Source organism: Pithys albifrons, chromosome 8 (assembly GCF_047495875.1).
Source record: "Pithys albifrons albifrons isolate INPA30051 chromosome 8, PitAlb_v1, whole genome shotgun sequence".
Classification (NCBI taxonomy): Eukaryota; Metazoa; Chordata; class Aves; order Passeriformes; family Thamnophilidae; genus Pithys; species Pithys albifrons.
The window spans coordinates 32,580,163-32,603,680 of record NC_092465.1 but is presented as its reverse complement, the minus strand read 5'-3'; the positions used below and the strand labels follow the sequence as shown (position 1 = coordinate 32,603,680).

Genomic DNA, 23,518 nt, shown 5'->3' with positions numbered 1-23,518 from the left:
CCTGTTTAATATTATGTTTTGGCACTTGTTTAGAATTCTCAGACTTCTCAGACCTGAGTTCATGTTGAGGTCACTCAGCATGATGCCAAAAGGGCCAATGGATTGGGTTGTCTTGTTTGTGTCTCTTCCTCATGAACAAACCAAAAAATGTTCTCACTAAAGTTCATTCTCTCATTGGTGCTTTCTTTCCATAACAGGGTGAAACTGGTCTTCCTGGAGTAAATGGAGCACCAGGCCAGCCGGTAAATATGTGCATCCTGCAGGGTTTAAATACTGTTACTCATAATTCTGTTTACTTTAATTACCTCACCACATGCATTGAATAGTGAGGCATGCAAATAAGAGAAATGTTTCTTTGCCCAGCCATATCAATTTGGAAGCTGTTTAACTGACTGGTTTTCATGTTTTCTAGGGACCAAGAGGTCCAGCTGGTGAAAGAGGAAGACCTGGGAATCCCGGTGGCCCTGTAAGTACTTGCAGCCATTTTTCTTATCCAGAGGCAGCACATATTTGGATCCAGTATGTTGAGAATTCCCTACTTCATGCCTTTCATTAAAAGAGTTATAATGCAAAGAACTAAAAAACTACATGGCATCTGTAAAAATCACACATGAAAACTTTTCAATCTCCAGCTAAAGACATAACGCTTCTAACTCACAACATGTTCACCATCTTATTTTCTATTTCCTTTTTTAAATGAATTGATTACACATTGAGGGAGAGTTCAGTGTTTCATCATAAGCTCAGGTTCATTCAAGAGGAACAGAGAGGAGGTGTGGAAAAAAGGGGAGCAGGAGAAGGCAGAGAGAGGAAAAAATCTAATCTCAGATATAGCTTCAGCAAAAAAGACAAATTTCCTCTTTAAATCAGATTAAGGGGTACATTGCTTGCTCTGAAGAAATTCATAGTTCATAGCATTCAACACAGCCAACAAAGCACAGTTAACATATAGTAACCAGCAACTTGTTTGTACAAACACCACATAAACTGAGTAGAGGACCTGGTCTGATACATCTACAAGGTAGGCAGCAGGATTTAAGTCATACCATAGTTTTTTAGGATTTTAGAGTGAAATTTTAGGGTTTCATGTGAATTAGTACTGTTACTTTGAAATATACATCTATTGCAACCTTATTTATTTACACAGATGATGCTATTATTTCCACAAGAAATGTAATGAGAATGTATTTTTACAGCTTACTGTCTCATCATTACAGCACAAGTCACATGAAGTGTTGGACATTCCTTCACAAAATATTCAGTTTTTTATTTTGGAATTTTTAAATTGAGGAATCCTTAGGTCTTGGTCAGCTAAGAGGGAATGTACAGACACAGGAACATGGTCTCTGAGTGATGAACATGAAAACATGTTGGTTCTGTGTCTGGGCAGTGCTCTGTACCCAACATTTCTTTTCTTTCCGTAGGGTGCCCATGGCAAAGACGGATCTCCAGGAGCAGCAGGCCCACCTGTAAGACATCTTGCAGTTGTTTAACTTGAAGTATTTGTGTTGCCTTAGTCTAGTTACTTCTAGCTGATGTTCTGCAGTGCCAGAAAACCTGAAACTGGTGTGCCCTGCTTTAAGAATGAGCATTTCATGTGATTATATTTCATAACTGTTGGTTAAGACACTTAAAGCATAGAGTGCAATAGGAGAGCTTTAACACTGTAGATCAGGAAATGCAAAAATCCAGAACCAGATTATTCTGAGAGAACATACAGATGGGTAGAATTGTTGTACTCTATGCAATCAAATTGTGAATGGTCTTATCAAATATAATATTTAGCTGTCTCAGATGGGCAAATATTTTTCTTTCTCATCTGCCTAGAAACTTGAGCATGTACCCTTGTATATGCAACAGCTGCATTGGCTTTCTTTTATCCTTCTACAACTTTTTGTAATTAGAACAGATGCTGAACATTTTTTATAACAATCTCTTTAATGATAGATTTCATGGGGTTTAAATTTAAAACACAGGCATGTATCTGAACATGTAAAAGTCAGGGTAACCAAGATGTAGGTGTGATACTTTAGGACTAGCCAAACTTCATCTTCTACACTGTGATTTATATTTTCTATTTTGCCAGGTGTTTCCTTAGTCAGAGAAAAATCCCATAATCAGACTTTTTTTTTAAACTTAAGATTAATTCCACATGTTTTTTGCTTTTTGCATTAATAGTATTTCTTTCACTTTTAAGGGTCCTCCAGGCCCCCCTGGAACTGCAGGATTTCCAGGTTCTCCAGGTTTTAAGGTAAAAGATGTATAATTGCATGGGATTTGGTCCTTTCCATAGTTATGCAATTTATGTCATGAACATCACCATTTTATGAGCCCTTCTTCCTCTGATTATTACACTGTTTGCAAGCCTAGAACTGATGTGCTTTCATATGTAGCATGAGACAAACTCTCTCCCCATCATCCATATTAATGCCCACCCCAAAACACCAATAAATGGTAGATCTTGTGCTCTGTGTAGTATTATGGGAGGGACTGAAGGGAACTTCCCACAACTTCAGGAGCTATGCATTGTGTACTGGCTGGAGCACAGCACTGGCTGGGTACCGTGTGCCTCAGCAGCGGGGCACTGTCTGATTTGTCTCTTGCACTCAGGTGATGATGGTGGTAACCTTCTTCCCAAATCACACAGAGATGCCACAGTAGAGGAAGAAACCATTAAGCTAATACTGATTGACCAGGAGACAAGGTTAAAATGCATTTATTTTCTCCTTTTACTTTTTTCCGTAGGGTGAAGCTGGTCCTCCTGGTCCTGCTGGTTCTAGTGGTAGTCCTGGAGAAAGAGGAGAACCTGGTCCTCAGGGTCATGCTGGGCCACCTGGACCTCAGGTACATAAGCACCACATGGGATTTGAGAGGTGTTGTGTCACCTGCTCTTCAAAAAGCCCTTGGTGTCCTTTGGTGTTTTGTTCTAGCAGCATTGCTTATTTATGCATTTCTTTTTCCAGGGCCCTCCTGGAAGAGCTGGCAGTCCTGGCAACAAGGGTGAACCGGTGGGTACTGTTCATATCACTGCCTTTTGCTGCGCTGTGCTGGTGTGGGTCACCATTTAGACTGGTAGAGTCCAACATTGCCATGCTTTCTTCATCCCCGTTTGCTGTTTACTCTCTACAGGGAGCTTCTGGTCTTCCTGGTGCTCCTGGTCTACCAGGAGGCCGTGGTCTTCCTGGTCCTCCAGGCACAAGTGGAAACCCTGGAGCAAAAGGCAGTCCGGTGAGTAACTAATACTCATTACATTGGTTGTAGAAACTAATATGGTGGAAGTAACTCTGATACCATTTTTTAAAAACCCACAGAATTTCTACTCACTTGAGATGGTCTAAAAAATTATTTCATGATAAAAGTAGGCAATTATTTTTATAAATATATACTTATTTTTCACATATTTAGGCATTTCTATATATAAAATAGACATAAATATGGTAGTATTATTTATTTCTTTTCCTAAATTATCTATCAATTCAGAAAGTCACAACAATGATATAGCTCATCTAAAATAGCTACCTTATACAAAATCTATTGATTTAAAATCCTAATTTCACCTGTTTAAATTCCCATAAGTCCACAGCCCACTACACCTAGTGTGTTGACCTACTCTTATACTGTCCTTTGCGCTAGCAGGCTCATTTCTGACAGCCTTACACCACATATAGTTTGTCAGAGGAAACACTCAAAGACTTCAAACAAGACTTAACGATGTCTTACATAGGTCAGAAACAGGCATAAAATTTTACTCAGTGGTGTTTGAGATTGTATTGTTACCGTGAATGACCCTTCCCCCCAAAAACAGGACTTCGAGCCACGTTAGTGTAGGGTAAGATAAAAAGTAAAGGTCCTTTAATAACACAGGGCCTACAGCCCACAGGAATACATGGTGACATGCATGTGTCCCAGTTCTTGTTTCCATGGCTTTTATAATAAGATCCCTCCAATCATTGCTTTACACATTTCTCAGTCCAGCCCCAGTCCCACCCCTGGTCCAACCCCCTGGAATTGGGTCTGGGGTCGTCAGGACCCTCTGTCTTCATCAGCTCTTCTTCCTCAGGCACACAAAGGTCTCTTGGAGCTCATCCAATTCTGGCTTTTGGGTCACTCTGACCTATGTTTATGTTTCATTCTGTAGGCCTTCTGATATCCTTCAGCTCTTTACCTTGGAAAGGAGTCTAAACAAGATTAATTAACTAAAGGAATTTGAGCTCCCTGTTCTGGGACAGGGGTAGTGATAGAAAGGCATTAAACTTAAACTGTTAGAAATATTAACCCTCTAAAAATCTACAACTACTGTGTTCCTAAAATCTACAAAATATGAAAATCAGAACAAAAACCCTTTCGGCATCAGTATCACATCTTTCATTAACGGATTTTTCAGGAACCCCAAATCTTCCATGTCCAGGTTCAGCCAGTGAATGCTAATTCCTTTACAGAATGTAAAATAATAAAAAGAACTCAATAATATGAAAGATATCATGTCTACTTCCTAGTATTTTGGTACGTCCAGCAGCTCTAGAACAATACCCTGTCACAACTACAGTTTTAACACAACTTTCTCTTGTTTAGGGAGACCCTGGTAAGGACGGTGCAAAAGGAGAACCAGGCCCAAAAGGCGAGCGTGTAAGTGATTTTGAAATGTATTCAGAGACTTTTTCCAAGGAAGTCTGAACCCCGAATCACTCCCCATACAAATCATGTTTGATTTTTATGGAGACTTCTGCCTTCACTGTTGGGTTTGGGCTTTGTTGCTGCCAGGGCGAAAACGGCACCCCAGGAGCTCCTGGACCTCCTGGTGAGGAAGGCAAAAGAGGTGCAAATGGTGAACCTGGGCAGAATGGAGTACCTGGAACCCCTGGAGAAAGGGTAAGGTCCTGCAGGTGACCTGCACATGAGGTACCTTTTCACTTAAGGCAGAGACAGCAAATTTGGGTGTTCAAAATACTTCCAGGAGAAATTTGGCTCCACATCCCTTCTAAGCAAATCCCATATGTGAAACTGGGTTATTAAACTGGGCAGAATCCTTATCTAGCACTCCTCTGAATTTCAGTGCTTGGATCTATCCCCCTCTGAAATAAATTAATTCCTTTCAGGCTTTGATATTGAAGAAGTAATCTTACAGATCTGAAAGTTGCATCAAAAGATTTGTGCTGAAAAGCACCATAAACTCTGAGAACTACAAAGCGGAGAAAATAATACAAATTTCAAAGTTACATCTCAGTTAACAAACTAAACAATCATGAACATTTCAGCTCTGGAAAGTGAAATTAATGCAAAATCTTCTGCTTTTAACATCTCTATTGTCAATACATCTTAAATGTCAATAACAACAATATTGTCAGGATGTCTTCTGTGTTATAGTATCTTTACTGCAAATAGGCTCTTTGGATAGTAGATCAATAACTTCCCAAAGAGCATTATCACAAAGGAATCCCTGAATTGATTTATTCAACAAAATAAATAGCAACATCATTACAAATTTTAGATTTCTGTTCCCATCTGAACCAAAGGAAATTGTGCTGATCTATTTATAACTCGTAACTTAATAATTGTTTGCAATGTTTGCTGAAACTATGGGGAAACCAAATATGCATAGTGAACAAATTAATCATAATAAATGCATAAATGGGGCTGCAAATTAAATTTTATATTTCAAATGTCTTGTAAACAATGAAGATAGTAATAAATGTAAATATTAAAGCAATGCAATACCACAGAGCACTTTTCAGTATTGATTTAGAGGAACATAATTGTTCAATACTGAATGTGATGTTTTAATTTTTTTATTTTTCTAGAAAACTCATAAATAATGATGCAAGGCCAGTTAAAAATAATAGAGGACAGACTATTATTTCAACAGAAGTGTTATAACCAGAGAGAAAACAATCTGTAGTCCTTTTTACTAGAGTGAAATGTCCCTTCCATCTCTTTTTTTTTCCCCATTAATTTTCATAATAACAGGTCTAATGGTAAATAGTTTGGAAGAAAAACCCATTTGCTTATGTCTTGTTGCCTATGAACCATAGTTTGTTGTTTTATTTGTCAGGGCTCCCCTGGTTTCCGTGGCTTACCTGGTACCAATGGACTTCCAGGAGAAAAGGTACAAACCTCCCTCTAAAAAAACCCCCTCCAAACTTTTGGAGAATCCATGTGATTTTGAATAGAGAATTTCAGATTCAATGAGGTGCTGATTTCTTCTTTTTTAGGGTCCTGCAGGTGAACGTGGTAGCCCAGGTCCTCCTGGCCCCAGCGGCCCTGCAGGAGAACGTGGACAAGATGGAGGCCCAGGACTTCCCGGAATCAGAGTAAGACAGGACAGCTCCAAGAAACAGAGATAGCTCTATTAGGGTTGAATCATCTGAACTGATACAATTGAGGAGGTTTTATTTAAATATATTAATACTTAAAGTATTATTCAAATATCTTTTAATAATTAAATTCTATAATATATATATTTTAAAACCATTAATTATTCTATTTATTGCTTATTTGCAATTAAAGCAAATAAGCTGTTGGTGAGGTTTCCATAGTACTTATCAGGAAACTTTTCAGAGGTGGCCTATTATGTAATGCTCAAAGCATGCAAAAATGTGTAAGTGTACATGAAACAACAGGACAACATTCTGTGAACTGAGAATTAACAACCGCTGACAACAAATCTACTGAAATTCAAAAGCCCAACTGCAGGCTGCTGGGAGCTAAACAGGATTTTATTAGAAATGGAAATGGATTATCTAAAATACAATAAAAATAGTATGTAGAAAAATAAGTCAACATTCTGTTGCTTTTAGGTAGAGGTATATAGTCAGAATTGTTTCATTCCTTGATTTTTTACCATCTGAAATTAGTTTTCTTCACAAAACCCACATTTTTTTATGCTTGTTGATTAATGACCAATGTCTTGTTTATATAAAGTGCCTCTCAGGAAAAGCAATAAACCCATGATGAAAGAATTTGGTAGCTTTCTCCATCTTTGCCCCTTCATGGAACAGGGGAAATGGGAGGACTTTTAAACTTTATTAATGAGGATGAAATAAAACAAGGAGCTTTTATATATTTATGTATTGAAAATTAATACTATACATTTTACACTAAAGTATGACACTCTATTTTTTTTCAATTGCAGGGTTTGCCTGGAATTCCAGGAAGCCCTGGAAGTGATGGAAAACCTGGCCCTCCAGTATGTACATTGTGCAAATATTTTATACTAGTCTTCCTACTGACCTCACCTTCATCCCATAGTATCCACATGACAGTTTGATATCACAGTCAGATTAATTTTCTCATGTTTTGTTTGTTTTAATTACCAGAGCACTTTACCTGTATCATTGTAATAATAGTCTGTAAATCCTGTCATTTAATCCTGTGTAAAATACAGAATATACAGAAGATCAGTTGACATACAAAACACATAATAAGTTTTGAACGAGTGTCTGACCCCTCACTCCCTGTTAAATGGATATTCCTTTATTTCATCTAATTGATGCCCTGTCTCCTCTTCCTCTTTGCTTATCCCAGGGCAGTCAGGGTGACACTGGACGTGCTGGTCCACCTGGTCCTGCAGGCCCACGTGGCCAACCAGGTGTAATGGGTTTCCCAGGTCCTAAGGGCAATGAGGTGAGTGCGATTTCTCCGCTTCTCTTGTACTGATGCTTGATCAGTCAAATGTTAAAATAAATTGCTCCAGAACAGGGCTGTCTCCTGCTGCATCTTCAGATTACTGTCCTCTGATCACAACAAGTATTTCAAATGGGATCTCTCTCTTTTGTAAGGGTGCACCGGGTAAGAATGGAGAAAGAGGCCCTGGTGGACCACCTGGAACACCTGTAAGTTTCATTAACATTTTGTTTAATATTAATATAATTTAATAAAGACATCATATGAAAATTTAATAATGGCATAATATTAATTAATACTAATTTGATTAATATTATTGAAATTGTTTTAACCACTAACCATAGCCTAATTTTGTCTTTGTATAGGGCCCTGCTGGGAAGAATGGTGATGTTGGCCTCCCGGGTCCTCCAGGACCTACTGTAAGTGTGGTGGTCCCATTTGAGGCAATGATCAATTATTACCAAAGAGGGTCTGGCATCTACAGATAGACACTGTGAATTTAGGGAATAAAAATATTTTTAATGATATAAAGAAATCTTCTTTTATGAAGACAAATAGAAGATCTGTTATTTGCCATTATTTCTATGAATTAATTTTCAAAATTTCATTAGGAGAAACTTGAGTCAGGTATACCTGGTGTAGACTGAAATGAGAAGTCAATTTAGAGCTCAGACACATTGAAACCCTTTTCAAACTGAAGTGTATTGTTGCTCCCTTTAATCTTTATAGAAGTTCAGTCTATTATGGAGTAAAAATGTATCTGGTGAACCACAAACAGTGGTTGGAGTGAGAAGTGCAAATACCAGAACATCAATATACAATAGGCTTTGGGATTGTGCAATGTCATCATCACATCATGATATTGAGGCATAGATTAGAGATGGTGTAGAGGTGTTTATATTTTGAAATATTGTCAGACAAGTTCACTGCTTTTTTTACTCATTTGTTTGATTCTAGGGTGCTTCTGGGGAGAGAGGAGAACCAGGACCAGCAGGCCCACCTGGCCTCCAGGTGCTGTGTGTTTATTGCTTTCTGATTCTTTTTAATAGATTAAAACACACAGGAAAAAAAAATAAAGGCATCTAGACATTTACATTGCAGTACATGTCATCATATTTTGAAGTAAGAAAAAAGTTATTACGTCATGTACCATAATTGCAAGCTGGGTAGTTATCTTAAGTTGTGTAACATAAAACCCTCAGCTATCAAATTGGCATCTCTGCCTTTGTGAAGGATCTGAATTATTTGGGTACACATCTTTGTTAAAAAAAAATATTACAAGATGGAAAATGCGTAATTTATCTGTGTAACATGGATAATACTGTTCCTTCATATAGGGTTTGCCTGGTGGACCAGGACCAGCTGGAGAAAACGGAAAGCCTGGAGAACCAGTGAGTAGTAATTCCTTTAATTTAAATAACAAAATGAGAAGTTCTTCCTGTATGCATTTCCAAATTCAGAGAGTTCTCAGCTCTCTGCAGAACAAAGAAGTCTGATTTTTGTTAAAAATAGAGGACAGAAACAGGATGCCAACCACAATGCAGATTTACTAAGGAAAGGGCATGGATAACTTACATTTATTTTCTCATAACCAGGGGCCAAAAGGTGATATTGGAGGACCCGGATTCCCAGGCCCTAAGGTAAATAATAAAGCAACTTTTCAGCAATGGCAAGAAGGAATTAATGAAGTATGAACCTGAAAACAAAGAATAACACATTTCTTTATCACAGGGTGAAAATGGTATCCCAGGTGAACGTGGTGCACAGGGTCCTCCAGGACCTCCTGGAACAAGAGGTGGACCAGGTCCTGCTGGCACAGAAGGTGCCAAGGTACCCACAGACTTTCTTGCTTTCCTGCTATTATGTCTCTCGTCCAGATTAATTTTGGTTTTTTTCTAATTATTTTTTGTTACTCCTCAGGGTCCTCCTGGACCGCCTGGTCCCCCTGGAGGCACAGGACTGCCAGGCTTACAGGGCATGCCAGGGGAAAGAGGAGCTTCTGGAAGTCCTGGACCAAAAGGGGAGAGGGTAACACACACACATTGCCAATTTTATGCTAATTTAGTGTTAGCTTCCCACAAGGCACTGGGCTTGTTCATGTCTTCACTTTTGGCCTGATTTCAGGAGTGCAGATTGTGTAGCAGTGCTGCAGGGTTAGCAATGTGATATGGGTCCTATATGCTGAAAAATATGGGAATTCCCCCCTGGTTTAATAGATGCTAGATATTTTGCTGTGCTAGATCTCTTGGGGGATGGGTACACCAAAAGAGTTCTAATGAAACTAATGAATTGTGAGAGTAATTTATACCATGGGCAAACAATTTGGCATAGACTTCATTTTGAATCAATCTGGATTTTTTCCATCAAAGTATATAGTATCTGATGTTGAATACTGGGCAGAATGTCATCTCCACTTTTAGATTTGTTTGATCTCAGTAAGGAAATCTGGTTATTGAGAGACCCTCAGTATGAGATCCTTTCCCTCCCCTTATGCTTGGTTTTTGCTTATGCTTTTTACATCTTACACTTCCTAGGGAGAGCCTGGTGGAAAAGGTGCTGATGGCCTTCCTGGTGCAAGAGGAGAGAGAGTGAGTAGTCTTTATACATCAAAGTTGATCAATTAGTTTCACACAGTGTGCACTTAGAACATGAATAAAGTTACAGTGAATAGGTAAAGTCTAGGAGAGGTAAAGTAGTAATCCCAATATGCTTCATTCCAGTAGTGCAAAATTGGTTTCAAAAACTAAATTAGACTTAATACTACTTTTTGTTATTTTTGCTGCTTGGGTAAATATAATTTTTAGCAAGCAGAAGATCAGAGTTATTTGGGAAAATGTTTTGAAGGGAAAACAATCATATAAAAGTAAAGAAAATCTCTGAATGATGAGAATTCAGGTTGTAATGAATCACAAAAAGACATCTATAGTAAATATTCTCATGCAGGATACTTCTACGGATTACTACATATGATATATTTACACATCTATATAGCACATACACATAAAATAGACCCTTGAAATGAATACATGTATCAAATCAAAACCTGCAAGCAGTGTATCCATCAAAATAATGAGGAATGACAAATATATCAGTGCAGCTTTGTTGAGTTGGAGGAAATATAAAAAAATTATTGCAAACCATAATGTACACATTAAATTGTCAAGAAAGAAAAAAGGCAGGGAGCTAGTCAGGAGATATTGAACATATACTGAAGAAATGGGGATCAGTTATTTGTATGAAAAGTTAGAGCAAAGGGTAACTGTTAGTGTTCATCATTGAAAGAGACCTGTTAACTTCAGGTGGGTTTGGATTAGATTTGGATGGTGGGGAAAAGAGGACACAAAAGATCAAGTGGCGATCTCTCACATTCCAAAATGGTTTGATCTCAGAGTGTCTCTCCAAAATACAGGGTGCAACAGCTCTCTGACATTGTAGACTTGCTTCCATTTAAATACCTTTAGCAATCGGTTTACACTGAGACATAAATGCTGTTGATCAAAACAGAGGAGTTAACATTGTCATAATTTGATACAAAATATATTATTTTCTAATTTTTTAGGGAAATGTAGGTCCCATCGGTCCTCCTGGTCCTGCTGGCCCACCTGGAGATAAGGTAAAGCGTGCTCTATAATGGCACTTGGTACAGCAGTGGCTGTCCCATGAGAAGCAGCCAAGCACCCAGTGACCATCCTTGTTTTCTGCAGGGAGAGACTGGCCCAGCAGGTGCCCCAGGCCCAATGGGTTCCCGTGGAGGTCCTGTAAGTCACAGTACTTTTTTTTCCAGTATAACTTTACCAGGGCTTCTCTAGCCTAGTGTAGACATCAGTGCTGTACCTACCCTGTCAGGAACACAAGAGACTTGGGTTGTAAATGAACTCCTGTTGACTCAAGATCCATAGGTACTAAAGTCTTCAGAAAATCAGAGCTTTTAACAGTGCAAAGGGGTCAGAGGGCTGTGGTGACAGGTCAGGCAAGAGTGTGAGCAATAGTTGTGTCAATCTTGTTTTACAGTTAAAGAAACTTTTAAAAATACTCTTATATTTATTTTTTTTATACTGATAAAACAGCTCACTGGGATCACTGTTGCACCTGGGGGACACCATGGATTGTGCTCAGACTTTATGCAGGTGTAGCTAGGACCACCTTGTCACACTTTAGATAATTATCAAATAATTTTAATTCTTAGTGTTCAAGAGCAATTGTTGTTTTAGATCAGGTGGGTTTTTTTCCTCCAAAAGCTAATAAGACAGAGAAACTTCAAGAGCATCAATAGGAGACTTCTCTAACTTTCAGAGTGAAGCTTATCTTTCTAACATGTTGTTTTCTGTAGGGTGAACGAGGAGAACAAGGTCTTCCTGGACCTGCTGGCTTCCCTGGAGCTCCAGTAAGTATATATACTACTCTTTCTGTACTCAATCACATGCAGAGCAACATTTCTTCATCTTTTCCCTCCTGTACTGGTAGACCAATAGAGCTGGATTGCATTCACATTAAATCTAATATAGAAATTCCTCTCGGAGGAGTATCTGGAGAGTGTTTCTCATCACAGAGGTATCATCTGCATTTTTCAGAGTTGTAATAAAACCACATAATTTTCCTGCAGGGCCAAAATGGGGAACCTGGTGGGAAAGGAGAAAGAGGCCCACCTGGTTTAAGAGGAGAGGCTGGACCCCCCGGAGCTGCAGGTCCACAGGGCGGTCCTGGTGCACCAGTAAGTCTTTGCTGCTTCTTATTGATACAGAGATACAGCCCTCCCTCAGCCTGAAGGTGGCTGGGCCCAAAAGCAGGCATTGAACTGCCTGTAACTTATAGATACTTTCCATAATTTCAATCTTTATCAAATAATTTTGCTTTATCTTCTTCCTGTAGGGTCCACCTGGTCCCCAAGGAATAAAGGGAGACCGTGGATCTCCTGGAGGCCCTGTGAGTATCTCTGATTTAGTCACTTCTAAATGCCTTTATCTATTACAACAAATGTAGCGTGAATGAAAAACAAGACCTTCAAAGATTTAGTATCTGCAGTTCAAGAATAATTAAAATGTTCTAGGAGTAATTAAAGCTGAGGTGTTTAGTGATTTGGTTTACAGTGATTTTAATGTAAGTAAGGTGCCAAAATATCTTTTGGCACACTGAACCAAAGCTCTAAAATGGCTTATCTCAACAGTTATTATATTTTCCTGCCATCCTTGCCAAGTTTCTCAAGGTCCATTAATGCACCTTTGAGGAGCATATGTGACCTCCCCTTGTCAAAAAAACCCAAACAAATCAACCAAACTAAACAAACAGACAAACAAAGACCAACCAAAAAAGAAAACCAAACACAACCAACTGGGAACAAAAATTTAAAACCTGGGAAAGTTAGCTGGTCTACAAAAATCAATTTGTTCTGTTTTTCCAGTGTTCATAAAATAACAACTAAAAGTATTGATCTCTTACAGGGTGCTGCTGGTTTCCCTGGTGCTCGTGGTCTACCTGGTCCCCCTGGTAACAATGTAAGTTACCTTATACCCCTTTTATTCTTACTTTGTTAATATATATTTTATGTATAAAATAAAATATATTATGCAAAAACATTCTGAATATGATGTTTGGACTTAGGGGAAAAATATCCGGAAAAAAGTTTACTCTCCTTATCATATAGACTAGCAATTCTTTCACTTTACTTACTGTCTAGATACACCTTCTATCATGGTTTTCTTTCCAAAGCCAGTTCAGAGTTAGTGGAGTCCTTCTCCTGGATTAGGTCCTTGAGTATTTCTGGTGGTGGCAGACATCCTGTCTTCTCTCTTGCTCTTTTATGATACAAGAAATAATTAATGCTCGTCTTGAACTGGTATTCACTTTCAAAGCTATGTATTGTAGATAATTGCTGAGATTTTTTTTAGGTGTCTGTGTAATGGAATGGCATAAGATTTAATTAATTTGGGATTAACTGGAATCATTCTTGGGGAAAAGTTTCTTTCTTATGAGATGGCTTCATTTGAAGTTTAATCTACTAGTCTGCAGTGTCCTATAATAAAAACACATCCTGCTGCATCACCGAATTCCAGTATTTTATACAATATCTGTATGAGAAGAAAAGCTGTTTCATAATATTCTTGCATGTTCAATGTGTACCTACTTTTGACTCACATAGTAAAAATTAGATTCTGATTTTTGATTCTTCAAAAATTAAGAAAATACAAAGAATACAATGCCTATACCTATTTTTAAAATACAATTTTTTGTATGGTAACTGAGATATAAAATTTTAAAAATCTATAAACACATTTTTATTTTCTGTCATAGTTACAGACAGAGTTAGAATATTGCTGAATAAAAAGAAAAAGTAGTATTTAAGGTCCCATTAGTCAATGAAATTCTTTCCATTGATTGGCTCAGCTAAGGTTTTAATGAAACACATTTCACTCTGTACATGTCCAAGACACTACCTTAAAAGTATCTGGCAGGAGTGATTCAAGGAAGCAGAAGGGCCTGTTACTCTTCCCAAATTCTGTGGCAGAGCCATGGGCAAGGAACATGTATCCTGTGTTGGATGCATTGCAGCCACTGGGCATCCAAAACGTGCATGTGTTACATTATGGAAACTATGTCCAGACAGTATCAATAAAAAAATACCTACCAGTTTTGAAAGTGATACATGAAAAGATTCTCTTACAACACCAGACCAGATTTGGGCTCATAGAAGCTGGACCCTAATTCTGCCTCCAGGCAATGACTCAGGTCTAGCTGACTTTCCCAAGGTCAATGCCAGTAAATCTGTGCGGCTGTTTCTGATAACTCAGCTCACGCTCTTCTTTTTAAAATTCTTTTTAGGGTAGTCCAGGTCCCCCTGGTAATGCAGGGCCTGCAGGCAAGGATGGGCCTCCCGGACCCCCTGGTAGTGCTGGTTCTCCTGGCGGTCCAGGACCTGCTGGAATCAGAGGTGAGCCTGGCTCACCAGGTGAAAAAGGGCCACCAGGTGCACGAGGAGAAAGGGTAAGTATACCTTCAGCTGGGGACAGTTACACTAGAAAACTGGGATTATGTCTGTCAAGAACAAGCAGAAATGTTAAAGATGCTCGTATTGACCGATGTGACCTTCTCTTTAATCAGGGGGCACCAGGTGAACCAGGTCCTCAAGGCATTGTTGGTGGCCGGGGAAACACAGGTCTGCCAGGTCTGCGTGGCCCCAGTGGTCCACCTGGTATGGCTGGAGCCAAGGTGAGTGCCATTCCTGGCAGCAACTGCCTCAACACTAACATGGCTGTAACCCATCTGCTAAACACAGCTAAAAAACTGGTCTAAAAGCTGCTTAGAGATATAAAAAATAATGAACATGTTGGGGGGGAGTGGGGTGTTTAATGCTTTTTAGTCCAAAGACAACAGAATTTACAGTTATTTGTACTTACAACCATAAGATCATGCTTTAGAATGTCTGGCAACAAGCAGGTGTGAGATGTGAGGTTATCTTTTATCCCTGTTACCAAGTGTTCCATATCAGATTATCTAGAAGTATAGAACCTGCTTCACACGCTTGAAGAGGATCAAGGAAGAGGCTATAAACTCTTCTTCCTATAAGATCTGAGTCATAGTCTCACCTACCACAAGTTGTTTATCCTTGCTTAATTCTGAATATGTTTCTTGCTTAAATATTATGACTCAAGTGGAAAAATACATTTAACTCCTTCAGAAAAGGTGATGTGAGTGTTGGTTAAATTTTATCACTAACACAATGATAAACCAGATTTTTTTTAACTGCTTTGTTGGCTATTATTTTGGGACACATAAGAGACATACCCATTTATTATTTCTTAGTTGATAAAAAACATTCTTTGAGTTCAATGAATATTACCAGCAGTGAGAAAAAAAACAGTTGGGCCAAGTTTTTATACTCTCTTGTTCATTCCCAATCTCCAAAGCCACACTGGCCCACCACTTTATTAGGTCTCCTTCAAAATTACTGCAAAATTACTTAGATGTATGACACACTGGTATTTCATAAGTACATTATCTAAAATAAAATACTTTCCCTTTTTGTTCAGGGTGAAGATGGTAGACCAGGCACCAATGGTGTCCCAGGAGAACGTGGTGCTCCCGGTCCCCAAGGTCCTATTGGACAAAGAGGCTTACCTGGAGAGCCTGGCAGAGATGTGAGTGGATGGGGTTCTTTCCTGTTAGCTTGTGAGTTACAAACTGGAGACTCTGGGAGGAAACGTACTTTAGGGTTTACAAGGCCTCCCTCAAGTTCCTGATGTCCGGTGGCCTGGGCACATTACACTCTCATCTAAGGTGGTGTAGCCTGCTGTGTCTGCCATCCCTTCACTGCCTGTGAACCTCATGTCTCATTTGTAACTGAGCAAGAGTTGCCTACAAAATAATGCAAGTCTTACAGATCATTTAGGGGCCACTCCACCTCCAGGAACTCTTCCTTCTTCAAAACTCTCTTTCATGAGCATTATTTAAGCTTACTGAAAAACAAGCTGTTTATTCATCACACAGTTTATGAACAAATGCTACCCTTCATTTTGCAGGGTAACCCTGGCTCAGATGGCTTACCTGGACGAGATGGATCACCAGGAGGCAAGGTAAGAAGTCACCAATATCCTTAGATTTCTAAATAAATGACACGTGAGCTACATGACAACATTCATAATTCTGTGCTATCTAATTTGTTCCTGGAATGTGTTATCCTCCATTGAAAGGACTCTTTCTATTGAGTTTTGTGAAACATAACATTTATTACCCTGTCAACTGTTACTGTCTGCAGGGTGACCGTGGTGAAAGTGGCTCTCCTGGCCCTCCAGGACCCCCTGGTCACCCTGGACCTGCAGGTAACGTTGGTGCACCTGGGAAAGCTGGTGAAAGAGGATTTCAGGTAAGACCAAAGTAAATACTTCCTTCCTGCTTACATATGTTTCCTATGCAAAGTTTGTTTCATGCAGTAATAAAAAGCAAGTTTTGAAGTGTCATACACTTGTTACTGTTGTAGTTTCTTGGTGCTGAGGACCTCTAAATAAGGATATCGAGAGGAAAGACATCTCAGTTTATGTTCCTGATGACTGCATAGAAATTAAGCTTACAATTCATGTACTCCATAGGATGCCAAAAAGCACATCATCCCACCAGGCCCTGTCTTAATTTCCATCCCATCTGGTGCTCATGCAGTACAAGCAACGTTATTTATTTAAACTAAGGGAGTAACTTCAGAAGTCTTCAATTTATTTCTCACAAGTGCTGACACCAGCACAGCTTGAGCACTGAGCACCTCACAAAGTGAAGAAGGACTCCAGTGCTGTGGTACATATCAGTGCCTACAAGCAGCTGAGTAAGGCTGACTTGGTAGAAAAAGGATCTGGCCACGATTCTTGCTGACTATAGTGTGTGTGTGTATGTGTGTGGCTTCACCTTGTTTCTGAGCAGCTGCTGGCTTTGAACATACTGCCCATCTGGAAATAAAAGAAAGTCTAGGCAGCTCCAAGTGATCCATACCATCTCATTCTTATCTTGTCACAGGGTCCACCTGGCCCTCCAGGCTCTACTGGTCCTGCTGGTGCTCGTGGTCCTGCTGTAAGTCATATTTAAAGTATTTGTGATATCATCCATTCACTATTTCCTGTTATTTGGGCATTTCTCTTATCTCCTTATATCTTCCTTTCATTGCAAATCTACTCTTACAGGGTCCTCAAGGTCCTCGTGGTGATAAAGGTGAAACTGGTGAACGAGGCAGCAATGGCATAAAGGGTCACAGAGGGTTTCCTGGTACCCCTGGTCTCCCTGGTCCTCCTGTGAGTATTTTGGGAACTATAGCTGCTCTTAGTTTCCGTGGTTTAGGTCCAAGGTCCCTAGTTAGTCCCGACTAATTTACTGAGGAAAGAATAAATTTATAAAGAACCTGTGTAATTTCATTGTCAAATGTGTTCAAAAGTCCAGATTCCCTGAATTAACCTGAAATAAGTATTAATTGAAAACTGGAAGAAGCTGCTAGGAGGTGAAGCTGGCTTTACTATAATCCCATTCAACAAACACTTCTTGATTTATTTATATGGGCTATTCCTGAATAAATTAGAAAATATAGAAGTATGGGTTGAAATATCTATGTCCATTAGAAATCTATCCTACACAGACAATTAAAGCTACTCAAATCCAAATACCTCTCTTTTGTCACATTATATTTTATAGTAATTAATATTTAGGCAAAATGGGCTTGAAATTGTAAATTACTGAATTGTAAACATGCATTACCATTTTGAACTGTTCTTAATAGCTTAAAGAATTGATGGGCAAAAGAAAGTAATAGAATAGAAATAGAATATAAAGGCATGTCCTGGATTTTTATGACAGGTTAAAATTTAAAGAGGAATTTATACCAAAAAAACCCCACTATTAATAGCACTCATGACAAAAGTGAGAATCAAGGAAAGAAAACTCAATCTACCAAAAATGACACCAATACCAATCTTTTTAATAACAAAATGTAGTCCATTGTCTAATGTACAATATGAGTAAAAACAGAATCTGATAAATTCTTATTTACACTATGACAGCAAGATGTTCAATAATTATCAAACAAATGGCTTAGTTCTTTGCAGTGCATCCATAGAGCAAATTTTTAAATGAATTTGAAAATATGAGGTTTTGACAAATTATTTACAATACTTCACTGGTAACTGCAGCATTTTAAGCCTATGGCTATGTATTCTTATGCATACAAGGTTTCATCCAAATGTTATTGGTGTCAGTTGGCTTTCTTGCACTTTGGGTATCACATCGCTAATATGTTTTCATATAAATCATGTCTGAGTTTTTTTCTGGTCAACCATTCTCTCTCATGTCTGACACAGTCTTTTTATAAGGATGTGTTTCAGTGTCTTTATTTGAGGTATATAAGGTATAAGGTATATCCACCTAGTTGCAAAATATTACCAGGAGGTGTATGTCTGACTTTTCTATTCTTCATAGGGTCCCCTGGGTCCACAAGGTGCAATTGGAAGTCCAGGAGCTTCAGGTGCAAGAGTAAGAAAAACTCTTTTCCTAACCTAACTGCAAAGAGAAGTCAGACTGTTGGGTTTGCATATATATAAATATATGTATATATATGTACACATGCACATACACACACACACATATATATGTACATTTATGTATATGTGTGTGTGTATATATATGTGTGTGTGTATATATATAAATTTTAATTGGATTTCTTAACAGACAGCAGCTGAAGAAAGAGAAAACAGCTGTTAAATTGTACAGAAGTGTTTGAAATATCTCACAAAGTATTTCTGAATTTCAGATTATCTGATAAACTATTTTGACCATATTATTTGTTTTCATCACTGTTCTAGGGTCCCCCAGGACCAGCTGGGCCTCCTGGAAAAGATGGTACAAGTGGCTACCCAGGTCCAATTGGTCCTCCTGGCCCCCGTGGTAACAGAGGTGAAAGCGGTCCTGCTGTAAGTAAACAGTACCCACTCACACAGACAAAGGTTTAGGGAATATTCAAGAAACCTAGGTTGCTCTCCTCTTTAAATAGCTCCCTCAGAAATTCTGTATTTCATGGACAGAGTTGGTGGTAGGAGGTATCTTGCTATCACAGCTAGATCCCCAAAAAATACAGCTCATTCGTAGTTCAGTGTAGCCACTGATTCACTAGGCATTGTGTTAGTCTTGGACAATCATTGACTTTTAGCATGGATCTCCTCTCCATTGCAGAGCACAGACTCCATTTGTGTCTTGGAAGTTTGAAATGGGCTTTCTAGACTGCTCTAGAGCAGCCAGAGCTGCAAAGGTCACTATCACAGTCACTTTCTAAAGCCAAGAAGTGGTCATTCCCTGAACTTTAGTGGAAGGGGTTCCTTCTCCTCCACAAAGCCCAGACCAAAGGACAGTAACAGCTTGAAAAAATGAGGAGAAAAAAATTCCAGTCTTAGGAAAATGAAGACTTGGAAAGTCTAACAATACTTACACATCTGTTTCATTAATAACTAATTAAATTAAATTCTTATGTGAGAATTCTCGGGTTTAAGATTAGGATCCACACAGACTTTTAGTCTTAACCTGTGATCTTTATTCAGGGCTATGTTCACTATTTTTATAGGGTCCACCAGGCCAGCCTGGTCTTCCTGGTCCTGCTGGTCCTCCTGGTCCCTGTTGCGGTGGTGCGGCCGCCCTGGGTGCTGGCGAGAAAGGTCCAGTGGGCTATGGGTATGAATATCGAGATGAGCCAAAAGAAAATGACATCAGTCTGGGTGAGATCATATCTACAATGAAATCAATTAACAATCAGATTGAAAACATCATTAGTCCTGATGGGTCACGGAAGAATCCAGCTCGTAACTGCAGAGATTTGAAATTCTGTCATCCCGAGCTCAAGAGTGGTATGTTTAGATTTTATTTTCACCAATGGTAGCAGGTCTTGGGTGTTGGGTTTTTTTAACCCAAGTATTTAAATACAGGGATCTGCTATAAAAAAATGATTTTTTAAAAACAAATCTCAAGATAAAGATGATAAATGTAAAAATAATTTTAAACTTTAATTAACTGTGCATTTAAACTGTAAATGCACTGACTTCAACTCTATTCCTTATGTTCTTGTAAGTGAACATATGTTTAAATAATATTAGGGAAAAAAAATCACAGGTGTAAGTTCTATATTTATTTAAATGTCAGTCCCATTACAGTATTCACATGAATTCAGTATATTTTTATATCATATTTTCTGTGGAATCTATTCTGTCAAAATTAATATGCTTCCTGATTTGGCTCAGGCATAGCAATAAGCCTTATCAGCATGCAGACAGATTCTTCTCCAAATATATTAAGCCCCTTAAAATTTTTCTTTACCTCTAGGGGAATACTGGATTGATCCAAACCAGGGCTGCAAGATGGATGCTATTAAAGTATACTGCAATATGGAAACTGGTGAGACATGCATCAGTGCTAACCCTGGGACTGTGCCAAGGAAAAACTGGTGGACCAGCACAAACAGCGGAATGAAACACGTTTGGTTTGGAGAATCTATGAATGGAGGCTTCCAGGTGAGAAATAACCACAGTTAACATCCCAAATTGTACAGCACAACATACTGAAAATAATCCTGAAATTAGACTAACTGAAACATTTAGTAGATGAAATAATCATGATGCAGACTGTCCCTAGATGTGATTAAACAAGCTGTGTGTATGTGTGGTACTCTGCAGTTCAGCTATGGAGATCCTGAGCTTCCTGAGGATGTCTCAGAAGTTCAGTTGGCCTTCCTCCGCATCCTCTCCAGCCGTGCCTCCCAGAACATCACCTACCATTGCAAGAACAGCATTGCCTACATGGATGAAGCCAGTGGAAATGTTAAAAAGGCTCTGAAACTCATGAGCTCTACAGAAAGTGAGATCAAGGCTGAAGGAAACAGCAAATTCACATATGCTGTACTTGAAGATGGCTGTACTGTAAGTAAACAGGAATCCAGTGCTGCAGTTTAATAAATAATTCCCTCTAGAGGACTAGACTCATAATGAGGAAGAGTGAGCTTTGCATGGCCTGGGCAAGGAAAGAACACAGCTGCCCCTAACAGGGGAAACAGATCCTGTACACCAGAAGTGTGATTCCTGTAGCAACTGTAGAAAGTGAGGTACACTTCCATTTAAATCTGTGTTTACAGATATCTTCTAGCTTTAGAGTCAATATCAGTGAAGTCACAGTCACTGTTTTGCTTCATCCCATGTCAGCTCTAAAACTAGCCATACCAACAACTCAAGGCTAGCTGATTGTAGCCATGGGCTATGATTATGGGAAGGGACATTTTGCAGATCCAATATAGCTTCCCTGTGCCATACCATCTGCAGCAGAAAGTACTGAAAAGGAGCAGTAATATCCATGAGCATGCTGGTCTGTTAGCCCCTGCAGCCTTTTCAGTAACAAATCCAAAACTGTCCACAATTTTTCCCTCCTGGATTTTAAAGTCCCAAAAGCACAACAATGATCTGTATGTCAAGACCTCACACAAAAGGTCCAGAAATGAAGAATGCCTTGCCTGTATGTTCATTTCCACAGAGACTGCAACCAGTTTTCATGGGGTTGAGCTGGTCCATTAATATGGATATAGAAAATATGAAATCTGATAAAGTGTGGGATGATATTCATATAGCCCAACACTCATTTCTCTAACACTTTTTCCTTTTTAATTTCACAGAAACACACTGGTGAATGGGGTAAAACAGTCTTTGAATACAGGACACGCAAGACAATGAGGCTGCCCGTGGTTGACATTGCACCCATAGATGTTGGTGGTCCCAATCAGGAATTTGGCGTTGACGTTGGCCCAGTCTGCTTCTTATAAATCAAAGATCCTGCTCTTTCTGAAACCCCAACAGATTCACACTCCAACTGAGCTCCTTTGTCAGCTAGTACAGGTGACCATCTGTATCCCAGTTATTTATTAACAAAAATTTCTGGGGGAAAAATCAATTTGATATCAAGGGTTTTGTTTTTTGGGTAGTTTTTGTTTTGTTTTGTTTTGTTTTTTTGCTATTACACGAAAAACAGTAAAAATGCTTTTTTTGCTCTATTTTTTTTACCAAATTCCATCTTCAAAACATGTCTCCGTGGTGCTATAATACAACTTCAACACTTAATAAAACAACACTGTGTTCTATTAGTTGAATATTAGCCAATTTACAAAGCACTGATTGCTCCCAGTACCAAAGTTTACCCTTCTTTCCAAGATGCAGTCCATAAACCTAGAAAGACCTCCCTGTTTCAACTACCTCAACATGGACAGAAACTGGGATGTGTCTGATGAGTCAAACCAAAAATCAGTCAAATCAATCAAAACACATTGGACCCAGTGATCAATTTCATGGATTCATTTGGTACAAAATTGTCTATTTCTGTACTGATTAGCTGTAAAAGGTACAGTATATTTTAAGAGTTTAATACCTTAATATCAGTAGTCACCATAATTTTATTGTTGGATTGTATTCTGTTGTCAAAGGTGCTTCTCTACTTTCCTGTCATTGCTGGTCAAGACCACTAAAATTAGGGAAGTGTAAAAGACTAATATGATGGTGCTAATGTATTTTTCACTCCTAACTCTGCAAGTCAGGGTTATTGACTTGCTTAAAAAAACTCAAAAAGGTAAAGGATTTAAAGAATTTTAAATGTCTCCTGTCAAAAATAGTCATTGGAATGTCATGGTTGAGAACTTTCTCCCTTCACTCTGTAAAAGTCAATAAAGATGCAAAATTGTGAATTTCTTCTGTCACGTTAACACATTTATAGTGTTGAAGGTTAACCATCTTTGTAAGCTTTTATATGGTTGTTGGTCTATTCCTTACAGAGACACATAATAAAATATCTTAATAAAACTCGTTGTTTCATAAAAATGACTACCTTTTTTTTTTTAGTTAAATATTTGTATCTCTTCTTTCAAACAAATGAACAAGCTAGGACACAACTCCGGTATCACTGTAACTGATTTTTAAAAGGCTATTTCTTTGAAGGAAAACTTGATAATCATAAAGGATGCAGTTTATGGCATTATACTGTGAAACTTTCTTTCTTACTTTTTCTACTCCTCTCAATCCAGTGGCTCATTTTTGCAAGCATGGTGAGCTTCTCTATCAGTACAGATTCAGCTCTGACAGCTGGATCCAAAACAGGCCCCATGGACCCAGGCAGGTCAGTTTGGAGAAAATATAACCTTCCCTCCCAAAAAAAACTGCCTCAGTCTAAATAAATAGGAACTCAGGCTCCCAGCCTTTCAGATGGCAGCTTAAATAAATGGTTTAAGGGTCCCACAGGGCAGGCCAGAGGCATCGGCAGTTTGACAGAGCTGACAATTGAAACATTTTGACAGAGCTGACAGCTTAAACATCTTGATATTTTTTATGGCCAACTAAGTCATCCCCAGATCTCAGCAAAAATT

The 23,518-nt window shown here is 38.7% G+C and overlaps 1 protein-coding gene across 2 annotated transcripts in view; it reads left to right on the top strand.

Moving 5' to 3' along the window:
* The window catches only part of COL3A1 (collagen type III alpha 1 chain), a 51,499-nt gene extending 28,541 nt beyond the window's left edge, over positions 1 to 22,958 (top strand). For both annotated transcript variants that reach the window (XM_071562093.1, XM_071562091.1), the window contains 40 exons: positions 198 to 242; positions 413 to 466; positions 1,425 to 1,469; positions 2,198 to 2,251; positions 2,746 to 2,844; positions 2,964 to 3,008; positions 3,130 to 3,228; positions 4,573 to 4,626; positions 4,762 to 4,869; positions 6,050 to 6,103; positions 6,210 to 6,308; positions 7,130 to 7,183; positions 7,522 to 7,620; positions 7,776 to 7,829; positions 7,986 to 8,039; positions 8,578 to 8,631; positions 8,958 to 9,011; positions 9,216 to 9,260; positions 9,352 to 9,450; positions 9,541 to 9,648; positions 10,155 to 10,208; positions 11,180 to 11,233; positions 11,325 to 11,378; positions 11,951 to 12,004; positions 12,224 to 12,331; positions 12,490 to 12,543; positions 13,059 to 13,112; positions 14,437 to 14,598; positions 14,716 to 14,823; positions 15,645 to 15,752; positions 16,134 to 16,187; positions 16,370 to 16,477; positions 17,116 to 17,169; positions 17,280 to 17,387; positions 18,562 to 18,615; positions 18,945 to 19,052; positions 19,697 to 19,976; positions 20,449 to 20,636; positions 20,799 to 21,041; positions 21,785 to 22,958. In XM_071562093.1, the coding sequence (XP_071418194.1) occupies positions 198 to 242; positions 413 to 466; positions 1,425 to 1,469; positions 2,198 to 2,251; positions 2,746 to 2,844; positions 2,964 to 3,008; positions 3,130 to 3,228; positions 4,573 to 4,626; positions 4,762 to 4,869; positions 6,050 to 6,103; positions 6,210 to 6,308; positions 7,130 to 7,183; positions 7,522 to 7,620; positions 7,776 to 7,829; positions 7,986 to 8,039; positions 8,578 to 8,631; positions 8,958 to 9,011; positions 9,216 to 9,260; positions 9,352 to 9,450; positions 9,541 to 9,648; positions 10,155 to 10,208; positions 11,180 to 11,233; positions 11,325 to 11,378; positions 11,951 to 12,004; positions 12,224 to 12,331; positions 12,490 to 12,543; positions 13,059 to 13,112; positions 14,437 to 14,598; positions 14,716 to 14,823; positions 15,645 to 15,752; positions 16,134 to 16,187; positions 16,370 to 16,477; positions 17,116 to 17,169; positions 17,280 to 17,387; positions 18,562 to 18,615; positions 18,945 to 19,052; positions 19,697 to 19,976; positions 20,449 to 20,636; positions 20,799 to 21,041; positions 21,785 to 21,931 (3,531 nt within the window). In that variant the 3' untranslated portion in view covers positions 21,932 to 22,958. The remainder of the gene's footprint in view (positions 1 to 197; positions 243 to 412; positions 467 to 1,424; positions 1,470 to 2,197; positions 2,252 to 2,745; positions 2,845 to 2,963; positions 3,009 to 3,129; positions 3,229 to 4,572; positions 4,627 to 4,761; positions 4,870 to 6,049; positions 6,104 to 6,209; positions 6,309 to 7,129; positions 7,184 to 7,521; positions 7,621 to 7,775; positions 7,830 to 7,985; positions 8,040 to 8,577; positions 8,632 to 8,957; positions 9,012 to 9,215; positions 9,261 to 9,351; positions 9,451 to 9,540; positions 9,649 to 10,154; positions 10,209 to 11,179; positions 11,234 to 11,324; positions 11,379 to 11,950; positions 12,005 to 12,223; positions 12,332 to 12,489; positions 12,544 to 13,058; positions 13,113 to 14,436; positions 14,599 to 14,715; positions 14,824 to 15,644; positions 15,753 to 16,133; positions 16,188 to 16,369; positions 16,478 to 17,115; positions 17,170 to 17,279; positions 17,388 to 18,561; positions 18,616 to 18,944; positions 19,053 to 19,696; positions 19,977 to 20,448; positions 20,637 to 20,798; positions 21,042 to 21,784) is intronic.
* The last annotated feature ends 560 nt before the right edge of the window (positions 22,959 to 23,518 follow it).